Below are 22,411 nucleotides of genomic sequence, written 5' to 3'. Positions count from 1 at the left end.
GACTCTTATCGAGTATCGATCGAGCCGAATACAAGACTCTTATCGAGTATCGATCGAGCCGAATACAAGACTCTTATCGAGTATCGAGCCGAATACTGGACTTTTATAGAGTATCGAGCCAAGTACTTGACTCTTACCGAATATCGATCGAGCCGAATACAAGACTCTTATCGAGTATCGATCGAGTCGAATACAAGACTTATCGAGTATCGATCGAGCCGAATACAAGACTCTTATCGAGTATCGAGCCGAATACTGGACTTTTATAGAGTATCGAGCCTAATACTCGACTCTTACCGAATATCGATCGAGCCGAATACTCTTATCGAGTATCGATCGAGCCGAATACTATTATCGAGTATCGAGCCGAATACTCTTATCGAGTATCGAGCCGAATACTATTATCGAGTATCGAGCCGAATACTCTTATCGAGTATCGAGCCGAATACTCGACTCTTATCGAGTACTCGCACACCACTAAGCGAAATCTCGTGAAATGCTTAGATTTCATAATCCAACCCTTAAGGTATCCAGGGAAATACATGAAAACAAATAATGCAAAATTTATGAAAATATTTAAACAAAATCATGTATAACTTTGGCTATTCTGAAATTAGGTTGACGTAAGCTTCGTAGATGTGACTTGCCCCTCGATTAAAAATTGGTACTAGTAAACAGCCTGGCAAAAACCCTTAAGAGAACGTTACCCTAATTTATCACCAAAAACTAGGAACACAACACTCCAATCAACAAAAAAACCCACTCAAAATTAAAGTTAAACGTTATCCCCAAAAATCGTTGAAGAGGTTGGGAGGGAAGGTAAATTCTGGCTTATAGTTGAAAAATGAGCGAGGGCCGAACCGAAGCAACTTTATAAAAAGAATAATAATAAGACTAAGGGGGAAGAAGGAGGCGTGGAGGAAGAGAGAGAGAGAGAGAGAGAGAGAGAGAGAGAGAGAGAGAGAGAGAGAGAGAGAGAGAGAGAGAGAGAGAGAGAGGGTCCCGTCCAAGAGCAGCAAAGAGGGAAAAACTCAGTTAACTGATTTTCTTCCAACACAGCAGCTAAGTAAGTTTTGTAGGGAGAACCTCCGTCCACCAAAAACCAACCATCCATCGGAGATCAAGCTTGTCAGAAAGAGAGAGAAGTCTCTCAGTCTCAGACTCGCTAGAAGCAGCGAGAAGAACGGAGCGCCAGTTACCCGCGCTCCCCGTCACCGCGTGCCAGTAGTAACGCGGCTCTACGTCGGACATTCGTGTAAATACTAACCATCCCGTAACTGTTCAGGCGTCCCACCAAGGACTCGAGGAGCAAAACACTCCTCTGATCGGATGAAGAAAGATCGAATTACCTCCCCGCTGATCTCGTTTTTAAAACCGCACCACCAGTTTGTGTTTTAACTAGAAAATACTCAATTCATCCTGACTATAGTCTGCCGGTGATTGGAAACTGGACAGGGAGAGAGAGCGAGAGAGAAAAAAACAAAACTCAACATGTGGACCGTCTCCGGTTACTAGAAAACGGATGAGGAGGGTGAACACGCTAATGGATCGGTTTGTTTAGTCTTTCGATTTTGGATTGATCCTCGAGGTTTTAGAGGACAGCAGAAGCCAGAGGAAAAAAAAACGCAAACTGTTATTTTAATTTGAAGACTGAAACGACCAGACGGGAATTCCAAGTTGGTTTTTGAACTTTTTTGAGAGGATGAAATATGAAGGAAACGATCGAACATCATCGCTTTGATTGAAAAAGTAATTATTAATTTTCAAATTTTTCCGTAATCTCATTTAAGTAATTTAATTCGAGTTCATTTAAAATAGTTCTCCCATTTTGAATAATTTTCTTAATGGGATATTAATGTACTTTAGATGAGTAAACTTGTAAGGTCGTGCGAATACTCAATAAACATTTTATACGAGCTCAATCAGATTTTTGAGTCAGCTAGTTTCATTGTCTGAAAGGGGCTTCACTTAATTATTTTGTTATAAAGAAAGTTTTGAAATATTGAGACTTTAGTATATAAGGTTTTAAACGCAAGTTCCCTCATTTTTGGTTCGATTCTTGGAAAATTACTCTTTAAAATTGGTACAACGCTCCATAGGTAAAAATTACAAAATAAGCCCTAGAAACTTAATCGTGACCTATCACGTAAATCGGCGTAATTTCAGCTTCAGCTCGTAATTTTATTAAAAGACGCAACTCCTCCCCTTTACCCCTTAAACCCTAAGTACGAATCGAAATTTAATCTCCGCGAGTTAAACCAAAAAACCCGATAAGTTTATTACAAACCATAAGAGGGTCACGTCACCTGACAGGTTAAAAATTCAGCGAAAATCAGGGAAACAGTACGATTCCCGGGAATTTCTTTTTTAAACCTTAACCGATCGTAAAAATCAAATTGAACTCCAAGCTCGGGCAAAAGGGAGAGGACTAGTTCGCTAATCTCATTACAGGCGCGTAAATACGCTAACCACGATTCCGCGAGAGCTTGGGGTCAAACTAAGATGACCTTAGCTGCCTTTTCTTTATCTTTAAGTACTCCAAGGTAAACGTTATACGATTGCGTAGAGTTATAGCAGAAGGGGATAATAGAAGAAGGATGGCACTCTGTATCCTCTTCATGTAACGTGATTCTTCCCAGGCTCACCCTTTTGGTGTGCTCTCCTGCTCATCAAACTTCAGATGGGAATCTCACCGTGGGGTGAATTCTAAAACTGTTAGGTGCTAAATCATCAGCAATCAAGCCACAAACCTCGTCTTGGCATGGGACAAAAATCCACAAACTCGCCTTGGCAAATAGTTAAAGTAATGATGAGGGAACTATTTATCACGTATGTGATTCGGTTTAGTAACCTTGCCCCAAATGTTAAGGGTTGTTGGGAACAATCATGTACACTTCTCTCGAAGAGAAGTTTTATATACTTCTGGTAACGAAGGAATAGCAGAATCTTAAATTAAGCATTCGAAAGAAAGTTTCAGTACCACTAGAATAATCTCCGGTTGGTTTTTCGGTTAAAAAAGTCGAATAATAAATAGTTCAAGTTCGGGAAAGACAGAGTTCATTCGGACAGATAAAAAACCGCCACAGGGGGTAAACTAAGACAAGTTCGCATTTGCATCAAGTTGACAATCGAGGGTAGTAAGGTCTTTACTTCTTGTATTTTGAAAACTCCCCCTTGAACGGTACAATGCGAGTGTTCTTCAGTATGATCTGAACTCGCCCAAATAAAGAAACCCACTGGCGTATTTCCTTTTTCTTCTGGAAATCCGGACCAATTTATGACCATGTCGCGAAAAGACACTTCTCCCCCATTTCCCACCCATGGTACAGCGGTTGTAGGCCATCAAGTAGTACTTGAACGGCACCAAATATATCCCGGAGTGGGAAACGTATATCCCACAGTGTTTAAATAACTATCCACTACAATCTTCTGAGTTACAGACCATGGACATTTTTCTAAAAGAAAAATCTTAAAGGCTCCTTCTGGCGTCCATGAATTGTCTATAGTCCCCCTGAAAAACCCCTCGAACTCTGGATAATCTACGATTCTATGGTCGAATTTTAAGGGTCTTGAGAAAAAGGAGATCAGGCAGGGCTTTGAGTCTCTCGAGGACTCGGAGGCCCCCACTCTAGTGTCTAACTATAAATCGCTGACAATTTATTATTTGCATTTGGCTGGAGGATTAAGCTAGCATCCCCAGACTGTGATGTCACCCACTGAAATTCATGGCGCTGGATAGGCCGTCAAAAATCACGCGCAACGTAGTGTTTCACTAGTCCTTAGCAGGGTTCGTACAAACTTTTGGAAACACGATTTCCAGGATATTTCCAGGTTTTTCCCCATATATTTCCCAGACATTTCCAGGTGCAAGGCCACTTAATAACCGCGAGTAATAGCTTCATGAGGGTTATTTTTAGGTGGAGGAACTGCTTCAGAGCAAACTTACTTTAGCCCCAAAAATTACCCTGATTTCTCTGACTTTTTTTTTTTTTAAGCTTGGTCTAGGAAGGGATATCCACACTAAGTCAACTCGCGACTTATTTACAGGTGGGTCCCTTTATAATGCATAGAGGGGTTGCCACGGAATTTTCAGAACCAAATTCCCTGACTTTTCCAGGTTTTCCCTGACCTTTTTAGGCCGAAAGTGTGAATGTTTACAGCACGTTTTAAGTGCTTATAATTAAATAAACTCGATCTACATTACGTTTTCCAATGTATAAGTAACATTTTAACTATAAATAACAGTCTAAGAGATTTTTTAAAGGCATTTACTTTATAAAAACAATTCTAGACATTTTTAAGGATTGCTCTAGAATTTTCTGTGTTAAGAGAGGATGCAATAAAGACTTATCGCCAGAAATTTTACCCACTAAAATCAAATTCCCTGACTTTGCTGAAATTTTTAAAATTCCCTGACATTTTCGGCCCATTTTTAAATTCCCTGACTTTTCCAGGTTTTCAATGACCCTTGGCAACCCTGTTTTACTAAAAAAGTAAATTTCCCAAAGTTTTCCCTGAAGTTTTAGAAAACAATTTATTTCCTTGAAACCAGATTTGCCATGGTTTGTACGAACCCTGCTTTAAGAAGCAATTTTCTTATCGCTTATGTTAAAACACACAAGAACCAAGAAATTAAAATTTTGAATGCATAAATGCAACTATATACCAAATTAATCTAAGGCGAAATCCCTTCAGGGTATTTATGGTATCTGAAATTTTATCCAAAACTTGGGCTTATATGCAGTATTAATCAAAATAAGCTTCAAGTGCCAGAGTTGATTTCCGTAAACTTCGCGGTGGGAGGAAAAAAAAAACTTTCCACGAAAGAACAAACATTACCTTCACGGCAAAAAAAAAAAAAAAAAAAAAAATCGAGATTAAAATCTAGGAATCTACCCAAAACGTGTATAAGGAGAACTTATAATCACAGCCAGACAGATTTATGAGGCAATAGCTACCGTTTAGGAGTGAGAGAGGCACAGCACAGAGGCCGATTTGTTTAACTAGATCTTAAGAATAATCTTAGGTTACGAAATCAAATCTAACTGATAATGAATCTACCTAACCGTAGATATAATATTATCACAAAATTAATGGTTTTGGGCCTTTGGGCTCTTTTTTCATTTGCTAAAATAACAGCAAACTTCCCTCAATTCAAAGGTCGAGAAATTAAAAGAGACGCGTCTGGTTTAGTTTGGAAAATAAAAAAAAAAAAACTTCTTACATTTAAATAATTTTATGCTTAATTATATTCCGGCACGTACTTACAATTTAGAGTTTAAAGCGTGGATAATTTAATGGTCTAGCGAATTAAAAAAAAACGGTTTCCCAGAAAGAAGATCATCTTACTCTTGAAACTGCGTAAATTTCGCGGTATTTATGGATAAGTTTGGAATTGGGGTGTGCATATACTATAACTACCGAGTATATTAAACCCCCCCCCCCTTTCACACCCTTTGGACTTTAAGGGGATCGTATTTAAGAAATTTTAAATCGTTCTCGAGTTTATCCAGCCATGAATTTATTAGGTTATTCAAAAATCGTCAAGAAATATTTCTACCAATAAATTTATATGGCGATGAAATTTCATCATAACGTCTCGTTAAATTTCTCAAACACTCGAGTTTCCCATAGAGAGACGATTAAGAATTAATTTATGTTAAATTTAGGGAGAGAATATGGTTTATAAGAACCTGTAAAAAAGCACTTGTCTTATAATATTACTGTCTTAAGCTGTCTGTTACCTAAAATTTCAAGTAGGGTATATTTAAGTATGGTGAAACGCCGCAACTTGTTTCTCTTTTAAGGCTTACATATTTATGACTTGGTAATAACGCGGTGAAACGCCTTTTAGAGAGAGAGAGAGGACTGGGGGATGAAAGGCAAGCGTCACTAATGAGAGCTGGTGAGAATCTGCAAAAATACTTAAGATTAATTGCTCGTTACTCGTTAGGGGTCCAGCCAGATTGATGACTTTCTTTTTTTATAGTTTGATAAAACACGCTTATTTTCATTTCTAATTTAAATATTTTTCCTTATATTTTTATATAGGTTGGTGGTCTTTTAGATGGAGGCGTGATACTCGCGTGTGTCAAGGAGACATCTTGAAAAAGTATCAAAGAAAAGAGCCCATGTGAACCATTTATTTATAATGTGGGAGGTGAACGTATCGAGGGTGTGGTGGTTGAGGGAAACTTTAAACCCCGTGTCAAATCTCTTGTTGGTAACCTTCCTGTTGACCAGTGGTCTCCTACAAAGGATTCATTCGTCCGAACCTAAATCCTCGGCGTATTCTAGCAACAGTCAAAGTGAGTACTACATTTTCTTTTATACGTGTTTAAAAAAAGAATCCGAGAAATATTCTCGAGGGAATCGAAAGCTTCCCTTCTTCTTGTGTGATGGTGGGATTGACCAAAACCACACCTTGAGATTTCCGACTTTTCACATAAAAAAGGTGGAAAAATAATGATCACCTTCTTGGGCGATTTCAAAAGAGGGGCAAATGCAAAAAGTCCAACCCTTTTGTAAAAGATTGGGATGGCTTTTTGTTATCCTATTGAGGGTTGGATTTTTTTTCTTTTGAGTGTTGGGTTATAAATTAACCAATAGGTAAAACCTCCGTATACAACCACATAGCTATTTCGGGATATGCTTGGTTCGTCCCAATCGTAAAGCGCGGTGAACCTCGAGGCTAAGTTGAATTTCAGAAAGGTCATAAATTGAAGTATGCCGTCGAGTAAAGCATTTTCCAAGATGGGAAGTGCATTATTACAAACATTAGTTCTTCCTCGCGACCGTATTCACTAATTTAATTTAGGGGTCATCCCTAAAACACTCTTGAAAATAATAAGTAGAAAACAGTGGCCCAGACGGCAAAATGTTATAGAACATTGTTGACCCAATATCGCCCAAAGAATATCCCCTTAATTTTGCATTAGCCGAAGTTAACGGGCTTTTAGCACCAGGGACGCATATAGCTCTATGTATTCTTGTTAGTACAAATATAAACTTCAGTCTTCAGGTTATGATTTTCTGGTAAAACCAAATCTACTATGAATATCTTGTCACTACAGTACATTCTTGGTGGAAATAAATAGTAATGACAATAGAAGATAGGATAGAAGCCAACAACAGTACCAGAAAAGATATAGTGGGCTGTCTAGGGGTGGTTCTAGTCTTCAAGATTTCTTTCCCTTTTTTTATTTCAAGATGGTTTATAACCGTACCACGGCAGTATACCTTAAATATTCAAACTCCCTAGCACAACGAAAGGCATATCCCTGCCTCTAGTCTATCTGACGGGGGTTATACATACAAAGTCTTGTCTTTCACAAGCAAGAAGTGATGGATAGTCATTGCCAAGGAAAAGACGAAGACCCCACGAGCTTCCCCTGTTCTCCAAACGGGACCCCTAAAACCCCAGAACTAACTAACTCGAGGGACGGGACACTTCCCAGAAATTTAGCTTCAAAACACCGTTGTTTGTTCGACCAATATAAAAAAGTATCCAACTTCTTATACTAAATCTCCCTGGTCCATATTTTTACCCCAAAAACTAGCGAGGGGATCGTTATCACCCATCCCAAAACGGGAGTATATCCTAAGCACCGGTATATTTTTGTTAACGTTACCATCTTGACCTGGGGTATCTCAAAGCTTGCCACCATCACGAGGAAACAGTCTAATCTGACAGAAGGGGACATAGTTAGGGTTAAGTTGATACCCCAGTGCGTCAAAAGGATGTCTTTCAAAAGAAGGGGAAACAATCTATTTTGGGGAAGAGTTTTCCTCCGGGACCCTAAAGCTGATAAGTACGACGACGGGGGTTTCTGAATTCCCGCTACTACAGCAGCAGCAACAGAAGGATGTAGGAAAATAATAAGAAAACGGTGGGGTTTCTCTCGGGGTTCATGCCCCCGAAAAGGGAAGGAGTTGAGTTATAAGTCCGTTTACCCCAACCCCTTTAAAGAGAAATGTCCGAATTTGAACTTTTTATCTTGATAATAGAGAGTTTAAGCATCCCCTAAACGCGTACGTGTAGCTACCTTCCACAGTGCATTAGACCAATGCATTGTCAAAGGTGGCTACACGTACGCGTATAGGGGATGCTTAAACTCTCTATTTTCTGACCGCCCAACGTGTTAGGCTTAGAGTAAGGTTAATACAGTTCATTTGTGAGTCACAGGGATTTCGGGGACTTGTTTTTTAACCACATACAGCGTGAGATAAGCGAGCCCAAGGATGCAAAGTTTAAAAATAACTATTTCCTTTATCAATAATCTGGCTTGCTTGTTAGACCTCATTTTTCCATTAAGAACCATAAGTTTCCTTAAGATTGTAATCGTTTTGACAAGTACCAAGACTAATTTCCCCCGCTTTATCGAGAAAAAAGTCAAAAACAAGAAATTCCTATTGGCTTTTCAAAATTTCCATCAAAACGTAAATAGAACCAATAGAGAAAAAGGCTTAATACGTTATTTATTCCATTCTCCGTAGATAAACATTAGCTTTATCTTAAATGGCTGAAATTCAGTGAACAATTTAAGCTAAGCGTATTATGTTTCAGGGATGAATCTCTTACCATAAGATAATACCAACTATAAATAAAAGTTGAGACTTTTAGCTATTATCATTTCATCTTTGTACTCTTCTTAAACTTAAAACTTCAGAAAATTGAATCTGATATTCGTCACGATAAGAAAATGGAGGCGTTAAAATTAAAAGAATGCTGTAAAAATAGTTTGCGAGGCGAGGCAGCGGATAGTGTCACTTTTGTTTCAACAAACTTCACAAACTTCAAGAAGAGTAAAAAGAACTCCCCCCAAAACCTCTGTTACTTTTCAATCAACGCAAACAAATCGGTGCGTTTTAACTTCGCCAAGATCGAGTTTAGATTATTTTACAAGGGTGAAGATATAAAGAAGACGGGGAATCTCGTTTGTGTGTCTAAGATACGGTAGGGTAAACTATAAAAGCGATATCGACGTCCCGTTCATACTAAACAGCACCGCAAACCTTTGGACCTTTATCCATTTCATCAGGAACGCATAAAGCTAGTAGAAATCATTGCGTACTGCGTAGCCATTTTCTCAACGTATTTAGGCGGATATTGTGGGAAGAGTTAGGCGGATATTGTGGGAAGAGTTAGACAAATCATTATGTATGACCAGGGATAGATTAAGTAGGAGTGGAGAACGGTTGGTATTTACTTCAGTCCGACTCATATCCCAGTATAGAGCCCCTCCCTCCAACACGTAACGAAAAGGTTCAATTATCTTATTGACTCACTTAAACTACGTTTTGATGCCGCTGCTGACGGGGACGGCGAAGAATACGTAATCCTTTTTTACCTCTGTCGCTATGACCCACCTCTTCTTTCATACCCCCCCCCGGTCCCGTGGAAGGGGGTGCGGGATTTTGACGCGCGCCCAGATTACTCTGTTCTCTATTCCTACTTCTAAAATTAAATCTATCCCTGGTATGACCAAAGAGCGTCTAAAGAAGGCTTCACTGAGTGTTCTAGCTTTGAAAGTTTCTCCTAAGCTTCCGACCCTCGTCGCAAACCAACCAATGAAATCACAACTATAGAAAGACGTCACAATTATAAGGCGTGACGGAAAGTACTCAAGTTCGGCCCACAAAACCCGCATAAGGGGAGACAAAGATTCCTATTAACTGTATATATTCCTGATCCTTTAATTCTTTGCAAGGGGCACGTTTCAGGTACGAACAGGGCCATTTTTCTTCACGCAAACGAGGGATAAATATTATTGCTAGGTCCCACGCGTAGGGTGATACTATAGGTTTTTACGCACTTCCGAAAGTAACGAAAATAAAAGAACAGAGTGAGGGGATGGGGAGTAGAATTTGGGTTCCTTTTTAACGAGCTGCCTGACACGCGCTGCGAAACTAACCCCCTTTGAAACAAGGCAGAGCACTATTCCCCTATCCAATTACTCGAAATTTTTTAACGCCAACTGTCTAATCTATATACAGTATATTCAGGAATCAACCCAAGACCAAAAGCAAACTTTTAAACAAAGTCACAAAACGCATATACCAGAGTATAGCTGGACATAAATGATATTAATATAGGGGGTAATGGCTCACTCAAACCTCGTTAGGATTTTGCTATATATTTTTAAGTAGTTTCCGGCATATCTGTATAGGGGTGTCGCGGGTGGGAATCGCTTCGTTGGATAAGTTACTAAAGTGGACTTGTGCATGGCCATGCTTGAATTGAACTATAATCATTGGACTGAATTGTAATGTTTCAAATAGCCATAGTTCCCGTAAACTTGTTCATTCCCACAATTGAAGTCAACGCGTTGCCTTCAAAAAAAAAAAATAAACTAAATGCACGGGACGTGATTTGGAATAAATATTATTTTTCAGCGAGTGAAAAAGGATTTTAAAGAGAAGTTGACACCGTGATACTTTGAATATTGTTGTAAAAAGGTTCCACTCTGCCTTTAAAATGTTAAAAATTATAGGTCTTTTCAGGGATAGATTTAATTTTAGAAGTAGGAATGGAGAACGGTTAGTATTTACTTCAGTCCGACTCATAGCCCGTTATGCAGCCCCTCCCTCCAACACGTATCGAAAAGTTTAAATTATCTTATTGGCTCACTTAAACTACGTTTTGATGACGTTGCTGACGGGGACGGTGAAAAATACACAATTCCTTTTTACCTCTGTAGCTATGACCCGCCTCTTCTTTCATACCCCCGTCCCGTGGAAGGGGGTCCGGGACTTTGACGCGCGCCCAGATTACTCTGTTCTCCATTCCTACTTCTAAAATTAAATCTATCCCTGGTCGAAGTATCCCTTTAAATCGTACATACTCGAAAAGGAAAACCATTCCAGTAAGAAATATTTGTCCCTGGGGGTGCTTGGAAGTTGGATATAGGGGTATTACGAAAACATGCCACACAAGGTGTCCGCTTATGTACATAAACTACGAAATGACCTTAAACTTAAGGAAAGGTGATTCTTCCAAGATATTTTATACATTATTCATTAAGTATACATCATGATATATGCTACAGGTGGGTATCGCTAACGGCCGAATGCCCACCAAGGGTGACTGAAGTTTATCCCTTATACCTAATACATTGGCCAGGGAGATTAAAAAATGGTTTTAACCCGCACCATGCACGGGGGAGAGTATTTGATTACCGGATAAGTAAATGGGCGGTCCTTCATTTAATTAAAGAAGATTTTTAGACATATTTTTCCTCAAAAGGAATATGATAATCGCGAGTTAGCTGCAACAAGACCTCCCGCGTCTAACACGACTCCAAGGACTCTGAGATATCGATGAGTTTTCGACCCCTGATTTATATAACCCCAAGTATTAAAATATCGCTGAGAAAAATGAGACGTAAAGGTGATATCGTACATTGTGATAAACTATCTCGAATTATGTTAAGTTTACATTTACATCAACAAACAGATTTCTATTACAATTAAAACAAAGATTAGTATTTCCCCACGCGATCTCTTATAATCACAATAGACGATCGCAAATCACGTTATGTTTACATTAAGAAATAAATTTTCTAATATACAGTGTGTTTCTGATAATTCTGCATAAATTAAAGGGGATGTTCATTGGACGATTTTGAGTCGAAAATGTTTGATGACATAACTGTTTTCGAGTTATGATTATAGTGTTTTATGGATGACCCCTCAATGAAATTAGAAATCAATTCAAATCATTGTCTTTCAGTTTCTTAATTCAATTTAAAGGCCGACTTCCATTGAAAAGGGTTCTAGCAAACTGAAAATCGAGCATCGAGTCTAAAAATGGAGAGACCGTGCCGATTTTCGAAGCCCCGCTGGGGGTAAAAGATGGAACGGTTCTAGCTTACTGAAGGCTGTGCAATGTGGTTCTAGCGAACTGAAGATACACAATAGAGAATTTCCTTCAGGGGAAAGCAAAACTTCGAGAGGAAATAAATTTAAAAGGATTTCTATTGTTCATCTTCAGTTCGCTAGAACCACATTGCACGGCTTACAGTTAGCTAGAACCCTTCCAACTTTTGACCCAGCGGGGCTTCGAAAATCGACACGGTCGCTTCATTGTTAGTCTTGATGCTCGGTTTTCAGTTCGCTAGAACCCTTTTCGCTGGAAGTCGGCCTTTAAGGGGTCGTCCGTAAAATAAAGCATCCAATCTTAAGTTGAAAACAGTGACCCCGACGACAAAATGGAGAAAGAAGCTACATTTTCGATTCAAAATCTAAACCAATAACATCCCTTCTTAATTTATGACAGACTTATCGGAACCACCCCTGTATAATTAAAATGAAACATTTATCCCCACGTGATCCTTTTTAACAATATCGCTAATTCCAAGTTCTCAGTCATCTCATAATTCATCGTATATGCCCCCACCCAAAGTAAATATTTCTTGGGCGAAAATGTAATATATACGGCCTAGAAATAGGTAATCCCGTGCCGCGATTGGTCCCTCTTAATTGGATCGATTACGAGATACCTACGCAAAAACCGCTAATTATAGCTTATAAAAATTAATTCATTTTATATATATATATAAAATATTTATCTAAACGAAAAGAATTTACGAACAGAAAAAAAAAACGTTAAGCACGAAGATAAGCCCGGATCTTTGTAATTATAGTTAAGGTACGTGGTTCCTCCCCAAAAGAAAAATAAAAAAAAAATTAAGGAAAAAAAGTGTATAATTTTTACGGAGGATGGAAGCCATAGTGACGTTCACTACATTTAAAAACAAATAAAATTGTACTCTATAGAGTGATATCCCCTCGATATAAACTCTACAGTGATTTAAAGGCGACGGATAAAATTCTGAAACGGCTTAGCTTGAGTAGAATTGATTAGGTATTAGAAAGAAAAAATTGTCCCTTATCCTGTAGGAGGTTTTCTTTCGTGAAATTCATTTGGTCTTTAGTTAAAGGAAAAGATCCCCCTTCTGGTTCTACACATTATAGGTTAAAAGAAAGGCCAAATATAAAAGGGAAAATACAGAAAAAAACTCTCATTACAATATAATTAGCATTTAATTAGTCTTAAAAACGTTGACAACTGCCGCACCATGTTTGATGGCGTCTGCTGGCCAGAATCCCGTACCCCTACGAGATTGGTTGAACCAATTCCATGTGGGTTCTGGCTAGCAGACGCCTCTAAACATGGCGGGGAAGTAGTAGTTAGCGTTTTTAAGACAAATTAAATGCTAATTATTTTTTAATAATAAGAGATAATTTTTTTTATTTATTACTATTTCTTCCTTTTATATTTAGAAAAAGGCTGTTCTAAGGTATAATCAAGAAGTAATATCTAGTTTATTAGGGAGAAGGTATAAGTTTGCCACATTTCCAGCTTTATCTCCAGTCCAAGCGTAGGTCCGGAGTTAATCCCCGCCTCTAAATTACAACCAGCATCTCATTGGTTCTTGAAAACTCCTGCACGTCAGCGCGACGTACGCGAATGACTAAAATTACGTGTTTTCCGACTGAGGAGAGGCGAAATAGCCCGGCCTCCTTTTACATCCCCCCTTGTATTTTGAAAGGGTGACTGGGACTATGGCGCTGATACATCTTATACCTTCTCCCTAATAAACTAGATATCACTTCTTGGTATAATGTTATGTTGGGTAGACTTTTCCTTGAACTTTTCAGTGCTGTTAAAGTCGCAGTTCTTTTCTTTCTACGTGGCATAATCTTAGGCCAAGCTTGGATGGATGGGATAGTACGAACGAACACGTATACAGTATAAATCTTATCGGCTTCCAATAAATTCGGTGTTAGTAAGCTCCCATTTTAATCCGTTAAATCTTGAGCTTAGAGAGGAGCAAAAAAAGTATATAAAATAAAAGATGAAGAAAAAACTGGTAGTATATATTTTCCGTCGGAATTAATTTTTCCTCTTATCTCCAAAATTCTTTTTCCTTTAAAAATGTCTTTTGGTGTCCCAAGAAACACTTCGTAAAATAGCTAGTTATTTATTTTCATTTTATATCGAATAGTTCTTAAAATCGTTCAACTGTCTAAAACCTAAAGGAAGTTAGAAATATTTCTTTCAAATTATACCAAATGCTACAAAGCAGAAACAAATACAATTGGGCATCGTTTGACTAAATCTTATTTGAATTAAAAACTAACTATAAAAAATAACTTCATTAGACACGACTTCATCGGGTACTGACCTCTTTGGGTACAGATCCTACTTGGGGTACTGACCACTTTGGATCCTACTTGGGATTCTGACCATCTTCGAAAATTGATCTTTTATGCACCGGCATTCGATGGCTCTACCAACTGCGCCATGATACACGACGTCGATCCCTTTTTGAGCTAATTTAGTTGCGAATTTAAACAAACAAGCATAAAAGAATTTCTCCGCACCCACGTGGTCTCGAACCCGGGGCTTTCCGGGCGCTAAGCGGATGAATGCATTGAAAACAAAATTAATTTACCATCCAAAAGTTACATTTTAACATTTCTTTACCAGAAACCCTCGTTATCTTAAGGGTCGATTTCCCACATACTGAAAGGTCAATTGAATATTTATTGGAAATATCCGGTTGGAATTCCTACCTGTTGTCCATGTCACTTAGCAATGCGAACAACTTGATATATATTTTACATATATTTCAAATCTCCCACCCGTATCGCCCCCCCCCTTAATAGGGTGGGCCTAAAGAATAATTTTAATGGAATAAGACGAAACAAAAAAGAAGGTACGTTTTAAGGGTACGTCCTCCAAAGCTATCGAATAACTACATGGGCAGTCGTGGTGATATTAGCGGACGGAGGGACCAAGTGGGAAAAAAATTTAAACTGGTTTTTTCGCTATATTTTTCATTTTTCTTTACTTAAAAAAATTACAGAATTCAGTCTTCTTAAGAATTCGTGAGCTGCTCCGTCCCCCTAACTCCCCCTCCCCCCAAATGTCTTGTTAACGTGAGGCTCAATTAATAATTGTAAAAGGGAAAAAAATGAATTTGGAGTTTTTTTATTTTTATTACTTTTCAAGAGCAAGGTATGCGTTTGAAAAGTTGGGTAAAAGATTTTGAGTACCTACATCATGCGGGTTATGTCAGGAAAACTCTGAAATTTAAGTAATTGCTCGACGTATGTAGCGGTTGGCGAGAGTTGAATTAGATTTAAATTCAGTTGAATTAGTTGTTCAGGTTCTACGCGAGGGAACAGTCATTGTTTTGAAATAAAGTATTGAAAATAATTAAAAATTTGACGATCTATTGATGAAATATATTGTAATTAATTAACTGGTTTAGGGTGAATCCATTGAAGTGTGATGTTATGTTATTACGAAGATTGAAAAATTAATAAGGGAATCTCGTGAAATTGGGGGTGATTTCATGGAATTGTTTCAATCTCACGAAACCCGAGGGAATCTCGCGAGAAATTTTTAGGTAAATGCGAAATTAATTTGAAAATCACAACAAATTATAAGGAAATCACCTAAAAACAGTCGGGAAATCTGTAGATAAATCAAAGAAAAATTTGCAATTCGATGTAGCCTAAACGATTTTCGTTTATTTAGTGACGCTTGCAGTCGGACTTTTGTCATAATTTAAATCTTTAAATTAATCAAATCACGACGTACTAAACCTATTTTTCTAATTTGATAGTTCGTTTTTCACTGAACGCCTATTTCAGGGGCAGGTTCATTTATTAAGCCTAAACTAAACTAAACTAAAATAAAATAGAAAAAAAAAACGTAATTTTTTCTTTTCTATATTGCCGAAAAATGTGGTCAAACCAGTTTTAATTGCTTTGCCAAAAACTATACTATACGTATATCCCATTCCCTCTTATTATCTTTCTTCCCAAGACTTTTTGGTTAGTCTTAAAAAACGTTACAAGTTTGGAATATTGAATTTTTCGCTCCGAGGCTCTCATTTGGATGTTAATTTTTTCCCTTTCTTTCTTCCTCTCTCTCTATCCCCTCCCCTCTGTTGTATAAAAGCTTTCGCGTAATTTTTCTCTTGGCGACGATGTGTTAACAAGACCCTTCTGCAAATTTATAATCCCTCTTAGAAAAAAAATGAGAACTCCCTCCCCTATTACAATTCTCTCTTTTATTTACGGACTTCGTGATTGATCATTTAAACTCGCCTTTAAAGGGAGGTTAAATAATTTAATTTAAACTGAAAATTAAGTCTAGGGGGATATCAGCCATCCTTTAGTATAGAATGCTATTTTTTTTTTTTTTTTGGAAAAATTAATTATAAAAGTTTAGGAATGCCTTAGAGGCGTGCGTGTCTTTACTCAACTTTTATTTATAATACGAAAATTTGAAATTCAAATTCGATTGGATATAAATGGCGTTATTCAAATGTTGTATTTAAGATGCTCGTTTTAATTTTATAGTTTATACCTTGAATGTTTCTAATTTATGAGGTATAGATAACCAAGTTGATAAAAAAAATATACATATTTTCATGAGCCTAATTTTACAGGGTGTTTCCGATAAGTCTAGCATAAATTAAGGAGGATGTTCTTTGGGAAATCGATTTTGAGTCGAAAATGTTCCATGATATTTTGACGTCCGAGTTATAATTTTGGGTGACCACTTAATTTAATTAGAATTGTCTTTCAGTTTCTTAATGAAATGTAGGGGGTTATTCTTAAAATATTCCAATCATAACTCGAAAACGGTGACCAGGACGGCAAAATGTCATGGAACATTTTTGACTCAAAATTGTTTAAATGAACATCCCCCTTAATTTATGCTAGACTAGACTTATCAGAAACACCCTGTATTATCCTTTACGATTAAACTAATAAATTATTTGAAAAAAAAAAAACCTGGCTATATCCATTAACAACTTCTCAATAATGGTCTTTACCATGTTGTAATGTATTTTATAACATCATCAAGAAACGTAACGTTTCATTATGCGTTTTGAAAAATAAATACAGAAAAATAATTAACGTTTACCATAACCCAAAGCATAAACATGACAAATCAACAACATCTTAATTTTGCAAAATTATTGGGCAACTTGATGTAATATATCAAGAAGTGATATCTAGTTTACTAGGGATAAATAGTGATATCTAGTTTACTAGGGATAAATAGTGATATCTAGTTTACTAGGGATAAGGTATAAATTCGCCACATACCAGCTTTATCTCCAGTCCAAACGTAGGTCCGAAGTTAATCCCCGCCGCTAAATTTCAACCAGCATCTCATTGGTTCTTGAAAACTCACGTCAGCGCTACGCGAATGACGAAAATTACGTATTTTCCGACTGATGAGAGGTGAAATAGCCCGGCCTCCTTTTACGTCCCCCCTTGTATTTTGAAAACGGGGACTGGGACTATGGCGCGCGAATACTTAGGCACCTTATATCTTCTCCCTAATAAACTAGATATCACTTCTTGAACATATTTAAATATTTCCCATGTGCCTCTCAAATAAATTTCCCGTCAGCCTAAAATTACTACCAAAGGCTTAAGAAAGCCAGGATCTACCTTTTAATCTGCCAGAAGGAAGAAACGATGACAATCTATATTGCTAAAATTTCTGCTTTGTAGTTAGCGGCGGCCAATAAGTTAGAAGTCAAACGCAACGCCTGCGGTAACTAGGAAAAGAAAAAAAACTTCGGAAGAAAATGGGGAAAAAACTTTTCCTCTTAACGCAGACATTAATTTTAACAAAGGTGAAGTGGAAAAAATATGGCTTGTCATGTTCTGCAAACAAACTCAACGTCAATCATTTCATTCCCCCGAAATTCAACGTCCGCCCTTTTTCACGGCCACACACTGGCCTCGTTTTCACCTCAATATTATTGTAATAAACCCCACTGACTCACGTAATACCAATGCGTATTATCGCCAAGACGACTCGCACACGCTGCTAAGCCTAACTCGATAATAAAAAGAAAATACATATTTCCTTCTAAACGGACACGCTAAAGAAATGTGAAAGATTAAGGAGCGACTTTTGGCCCGGGAATAAACAAGTCGTAACTCGGAGGCGATAATCAAATCGCAGCGGAAAAGAAAATAATGCCTCGAAATCAGATATTCTCGTGAAATTTGGGAGGGAGTCACGCGCAATCTAGGTTTAAGATGACGGTGAATTCCATGAAATAATTGTCAATTCTCGTGAAATATGGACAGGGTTCATACAAGTTTTGGAAAACCGATTTCCCTTATATTTTCAGGTTTATTCCCATATATATTTCCCTGATATTTATAAGTGCAAGGTCACCTACCAACTACATGAGTGGTTTTATGGAGTAAAAACTACGGAACTGGTTATTTTAGTTGGAGCAACCCCTTCAAGGCAAACTTACTCAAACCTCACAAATTTCCGTGATTTCCCTGAACTTTTTAGTAAACAATATATTTCTCTGACAATTCCGGGAAAACTCGGACGGAGAAAAGTCAAGTATTTTGTGGATAATCGCGTGAAAGTTTTAGGTGAAATCTCGTGAAATGTTTTGGAGAAATCTCCGTAGACGTGAATCTCATTAAACAGCAATAAATTAGTCATATAAAAAAGTCAGATTAAGGATTTGTAAATATCGTGAAATCCGTCGAAGCCAAAATGAAATCCAAGTCCGGTCTACACAATTTTCATAAGTTTTTCGCCGTCATGTGACGTACTGACACGATTATTAATATTTATAAGCCCTCCCTCGCGACTCGCTCCATCATAATACAAAAATTACATATATTTATACATAAAGACGTAAAAAGTACCTACAGTATAACTTGTAGAAGAGGCGGCGGGCGAAATTTTTTAAGTTTTTGAAAAACGACTCGAGTGCTTGAATATAAAAAAAAAATGTATAAAAATAAAATAAAATTCAACAGCGCCCCTGGAGGCCCAAATCCGCCCTATAAGATTGTAACCCACCTTTTTAATGCATTAATTTCTTACCCCCTTCACCCCTCATCTCTTTATCTACCTTTCCAAAACTACCTTATAACATATACTCTCCCCCGAAGTCAAAAAAAGTAAACTTCTTCCAACAACCAAATCTGGCTGGGCTTGATGAGTTAATTTATTAGATTTCGTTCTCTTTCGGCCCCCCAAGTTCACTGACATTTGCTTCGGCAACCAAGTTTACAAATAAAAACCCCTTATGTTATAATATAAACCGCGCAACTTAGATAACGCCCAAAATTTAACTTTTTTTTTAAGTATTCTCAACAACTTCTTCTTAAGTTCTTTAAGAGAAAAAGGTTGCTTTTTTCTTCTAAAAAAATAATATCTTACGTAGGACCTCGATATTTAATTATAGGCAGATAAATTTCAGAGGTTTAAAACGTGGGCATAATGATTAATAGGTAGATTCAGCTTAAAAAAAAAATAAGGATAATTGAAGATCTTGACTGCTAGTAATTTTTCACTCATATGAAATTATTCAATTTCTCCAAAAACAAACTCTAAAGATATCCGCCTTTTTCTAAGTCACGTTCGAACAAAAAACATATTCTTTAACAGTTATACATTGACGCTAAATTTGAATAACTTCATAGTTGTCTTGAAAGCAGAAATAAAAACTTAACTCCTAACTCGTTTTGTTTTAAAAAAATGGGATAGTTACTTTTATAGAGATACCCGTGATTTATATCTGACAAAGGTGTTTGAGAGAATTATCACTATAACATCCCATTCCTTGGAAACCCAATTTATTTACGCGGGGGTGGGATATATAGCTGTATGTAGAGTCGTTATTTTGGTTCTATATTACAAAAAATATTCATGGTGGACACGTGGGATTTGGACCGGTAAAAAGGACACAAATTCCTTTACGAAAGACTAATAAAACCCACAAAAATTTAGCGCGCGAGGTGACCAATTACCCGGACCTTAAAATCAAATATTTCTTAAGCCTATGGACGCTCTTCTGATTTTATAAATTACAAATATTTTTTCTCGATTACAGGTCCACCAAAAATAATCCTCCATGGCAGCGAACTAAGGCACGTGGCCAGCGCGGGAACAACGGTTCAATTAAGTTGCGGTGCTTCGGGCGCGGATTTTTTCGACTGGTCCAAGGAAGGTGACCCTTTAATTGAAACTGAACGAATAAGGGTAACGGGTCAAGGTGCTTTGAAGATTAAAAGTGTGTCGTCCGAAGACACTGGACATTACGAGTGTCGCGCGGTCAATGGGTTTGGGTCGGTGACCGTCTCAGTCTCTCTATTGGTACTGGAATCGGGGGACCTCGATGACAAAGACGGAGAAGAGGATCAGGCGGAAGAGGAGAGTCAAGAATCGGATCCTGATAACCCTAATCATGGCAATTTATTTCCGGGAAGAAGCGAGGATGAACCCACAGTCAAACAGGGGGAAAATCCGCAAAGAAGTGAGTAATCGATATAACGAATACCCCGTAACGCTTTGCATCGATAATTAAAAATAATTCTTTCTTCATCAGGTAAACCAGAATTCACCCACATAACCAAATTCCCACATCCAGTCATTCAACGTCCAGTTGGTAGCACCGTCCGTCTAAAGTGCGAAGGAAAGGGTCACCCCCGGCCCCAGTTGACCTGGTTAAGGGATGGAAACCCCGTTGTAACAGGAGGGACAGTATACCGTGGGGCTAAACCTTTATCTACAAGCTATCACCTTCCCTCTGGTGCCAAATTAGGTAGATGGACTCTACAAATGCAGGATTTGCAACCTCAAGACGCGGGAAATTACACGTGTCTTTTGCACAATATCATGGGCTCCAAAAATGTCACCTTCAATATTGAAGTCGTCGGTAGGTTTCAAAACTATGTCTAAAGTAATTTAGACATTATTTAATTGTATTTTACGCTCGTAGATCGCGTGAGGAAGAAACCCGAATTAACGGGTGAACATCCCATCAATACGACGGCTAATACGGGTGCAACGGCTACATTACAATGCCGGATTAGAAGCGATGTCCCACCACATATTCAAGTAAGATTAAATTCTATTTGGCGTAAAGAAAACAAATAATCGCATATTCTCAAATCTTTCAAACACCCATCTAATTGGGTTAGATAACTAATTGCAAGATGGTTTTTGTTTTTCAGTGGTTAAAACGCGTGGAGAAAGACGATTTAATGGACTTCGCGGAGAGTATTTCGAGTAGGGGCGCAATTTCAACTGGAGTTGAGGAAAACCTAATTGTTGTTGAAGGGGAATCCTTTCGCGTTCTAAAATCATCGGACATCTTAGAGAATCCAGGAGGAACTTTTCTCAACAAACTAATCATTAATGACGTCACCGAGTCCGATTCGGGAAAATACGTCTGTCTTGGTGCCAACATTTTAGGATACAGTTTCCGGAGTGCCTACTTAACCGTTGTCAATCACCAAAAACATCGTAAGACACCATTTAACCTTTAACCCTAAAAATTCTTTCAACCCCTACAAACGTTTTAACCTTTAACACTAACTTACCCTAATTACAATATAATCTTTTCAGGGAGTGACCAAGACAACTCTAGTCTGACTTTTTCCTCGGTACCTTTCCCCATAACTGTGGCCGTTTCAGTTTTGGGAATTGCCGTCATGATCTGCATTATTGCCTCAGTGCAACGATATGGTCTTCGAAGGCAAAAGGTCGAGAGAAGAAGACCGGATGGTGTCGGTGAAGACTGTAAAAGACTTCAAAGAAGAGAGGTTCCTGGACCACACCATCTTAGAAACGGGGTTACTGGTGGTAACGGTGGTATGTACCCATCTCTCGAGCAACCTTGCGGATTAGAGGACGTAACTGTGCATAAATTATTGCCAAAAAGGACAGATCGGGACAGGGACTCGGTCGTTAGACCGCCATTAAGCGTAGAATGCAATTCTAGCATCAGAACTAACAGGAGTAGCGGAAACAGTAGTGGTTGCCATAATGCCAAATATTACCCAAGTCGATTATAGAATTTTTTGTTTTAAATTTATATTAAAATTATAATTAATATACCATTTATTCGTAATAATCCGAATCAATTAACTATTAAATATTATTATTTTAAAGTTAAAGTCGTTTAAGTAAGTGTATATTTTAATTTTTTTTGGGTATTTTAAAAAAATTCATATTTATTTAAAATTTTACTAAGATATTGCTCACCGTTTTTTAAATACGTATGTTTTATAAATTAATTATATTTATTTAGAGGTGATATTCTCGCCTTTAAATAATGGGACGACTCGTTAAACCGGTAAATCTAATGAATAATCCCATACACTTCTTGAGTTGGTTTTTTATAATTAAAACACAAGGGTGTATAATTCTGTAAATAATATATAGACCTAATTTTTTGAGGTTTTAAAATATTTCTGTTCATATTAAAAAACAAATGATGTTGTAAATATGTTTTGAATTATGTCTGTCTGAATAAAATCAAATATTTGTAGATTTTGGTGTTATAACTTTGTATGTTCAAAGAACAGGGGTCACGAAAGGTTA

The 22,411-nt window shown here is 37.6% G+C and overlaps 1 protein-coding gene across 1 annotated transcript; it reads left to right on the top strand.

Annotated features, from left to right (window-relative positions):
• The first annotated feature begins 1,035 nt into the window (after positions 1-1,035).
• Positions 1,036-22,358, top strand: LOC149623300 (fibroblast growth factor receptor-like 1). Its single transcript, XM_089853087.1, has 7 exons — positions 1,036-1,749; positions 6,052-6,308; positions 19,917-20,339; positions 20,412-20,741; positions 20,805-20,923; positions 21,040-21,331; positions 21,434-22,358. Exons 2-7 carry the CDS (start codon positions 6,152-6,154, stop codon positions 21,880-21,882), a joined length of 1,770 nt encoding a protein of 589 aa, XP_089709213.1. The 5' UTR covers positions 1,036-1,749; positions 6,052-6,151; the 3' UTR covers positions 21,883-22,358.
• Positions 22,359-22,411: the final 53 nt, after the last annotated feature.

This window comes from Phalangium opilio, unplaced genomic scaffold (assembly GCF_054372755.1).
Source record: "Phalangium opilio isolate 3A_F unplaced genomic scaffold, DU_Popi_V2 ptg000113l_1, whole genome shotgun sequence".
NCBI lineage: Eukaryota > Metazoa > Arthropoda > Arachnida > Opiliones > Phalangiidae > Phalangium > Phalangium opilio.
This window is presented reverse-complemented; position numbering and strand designations above follow the sequence as displayed.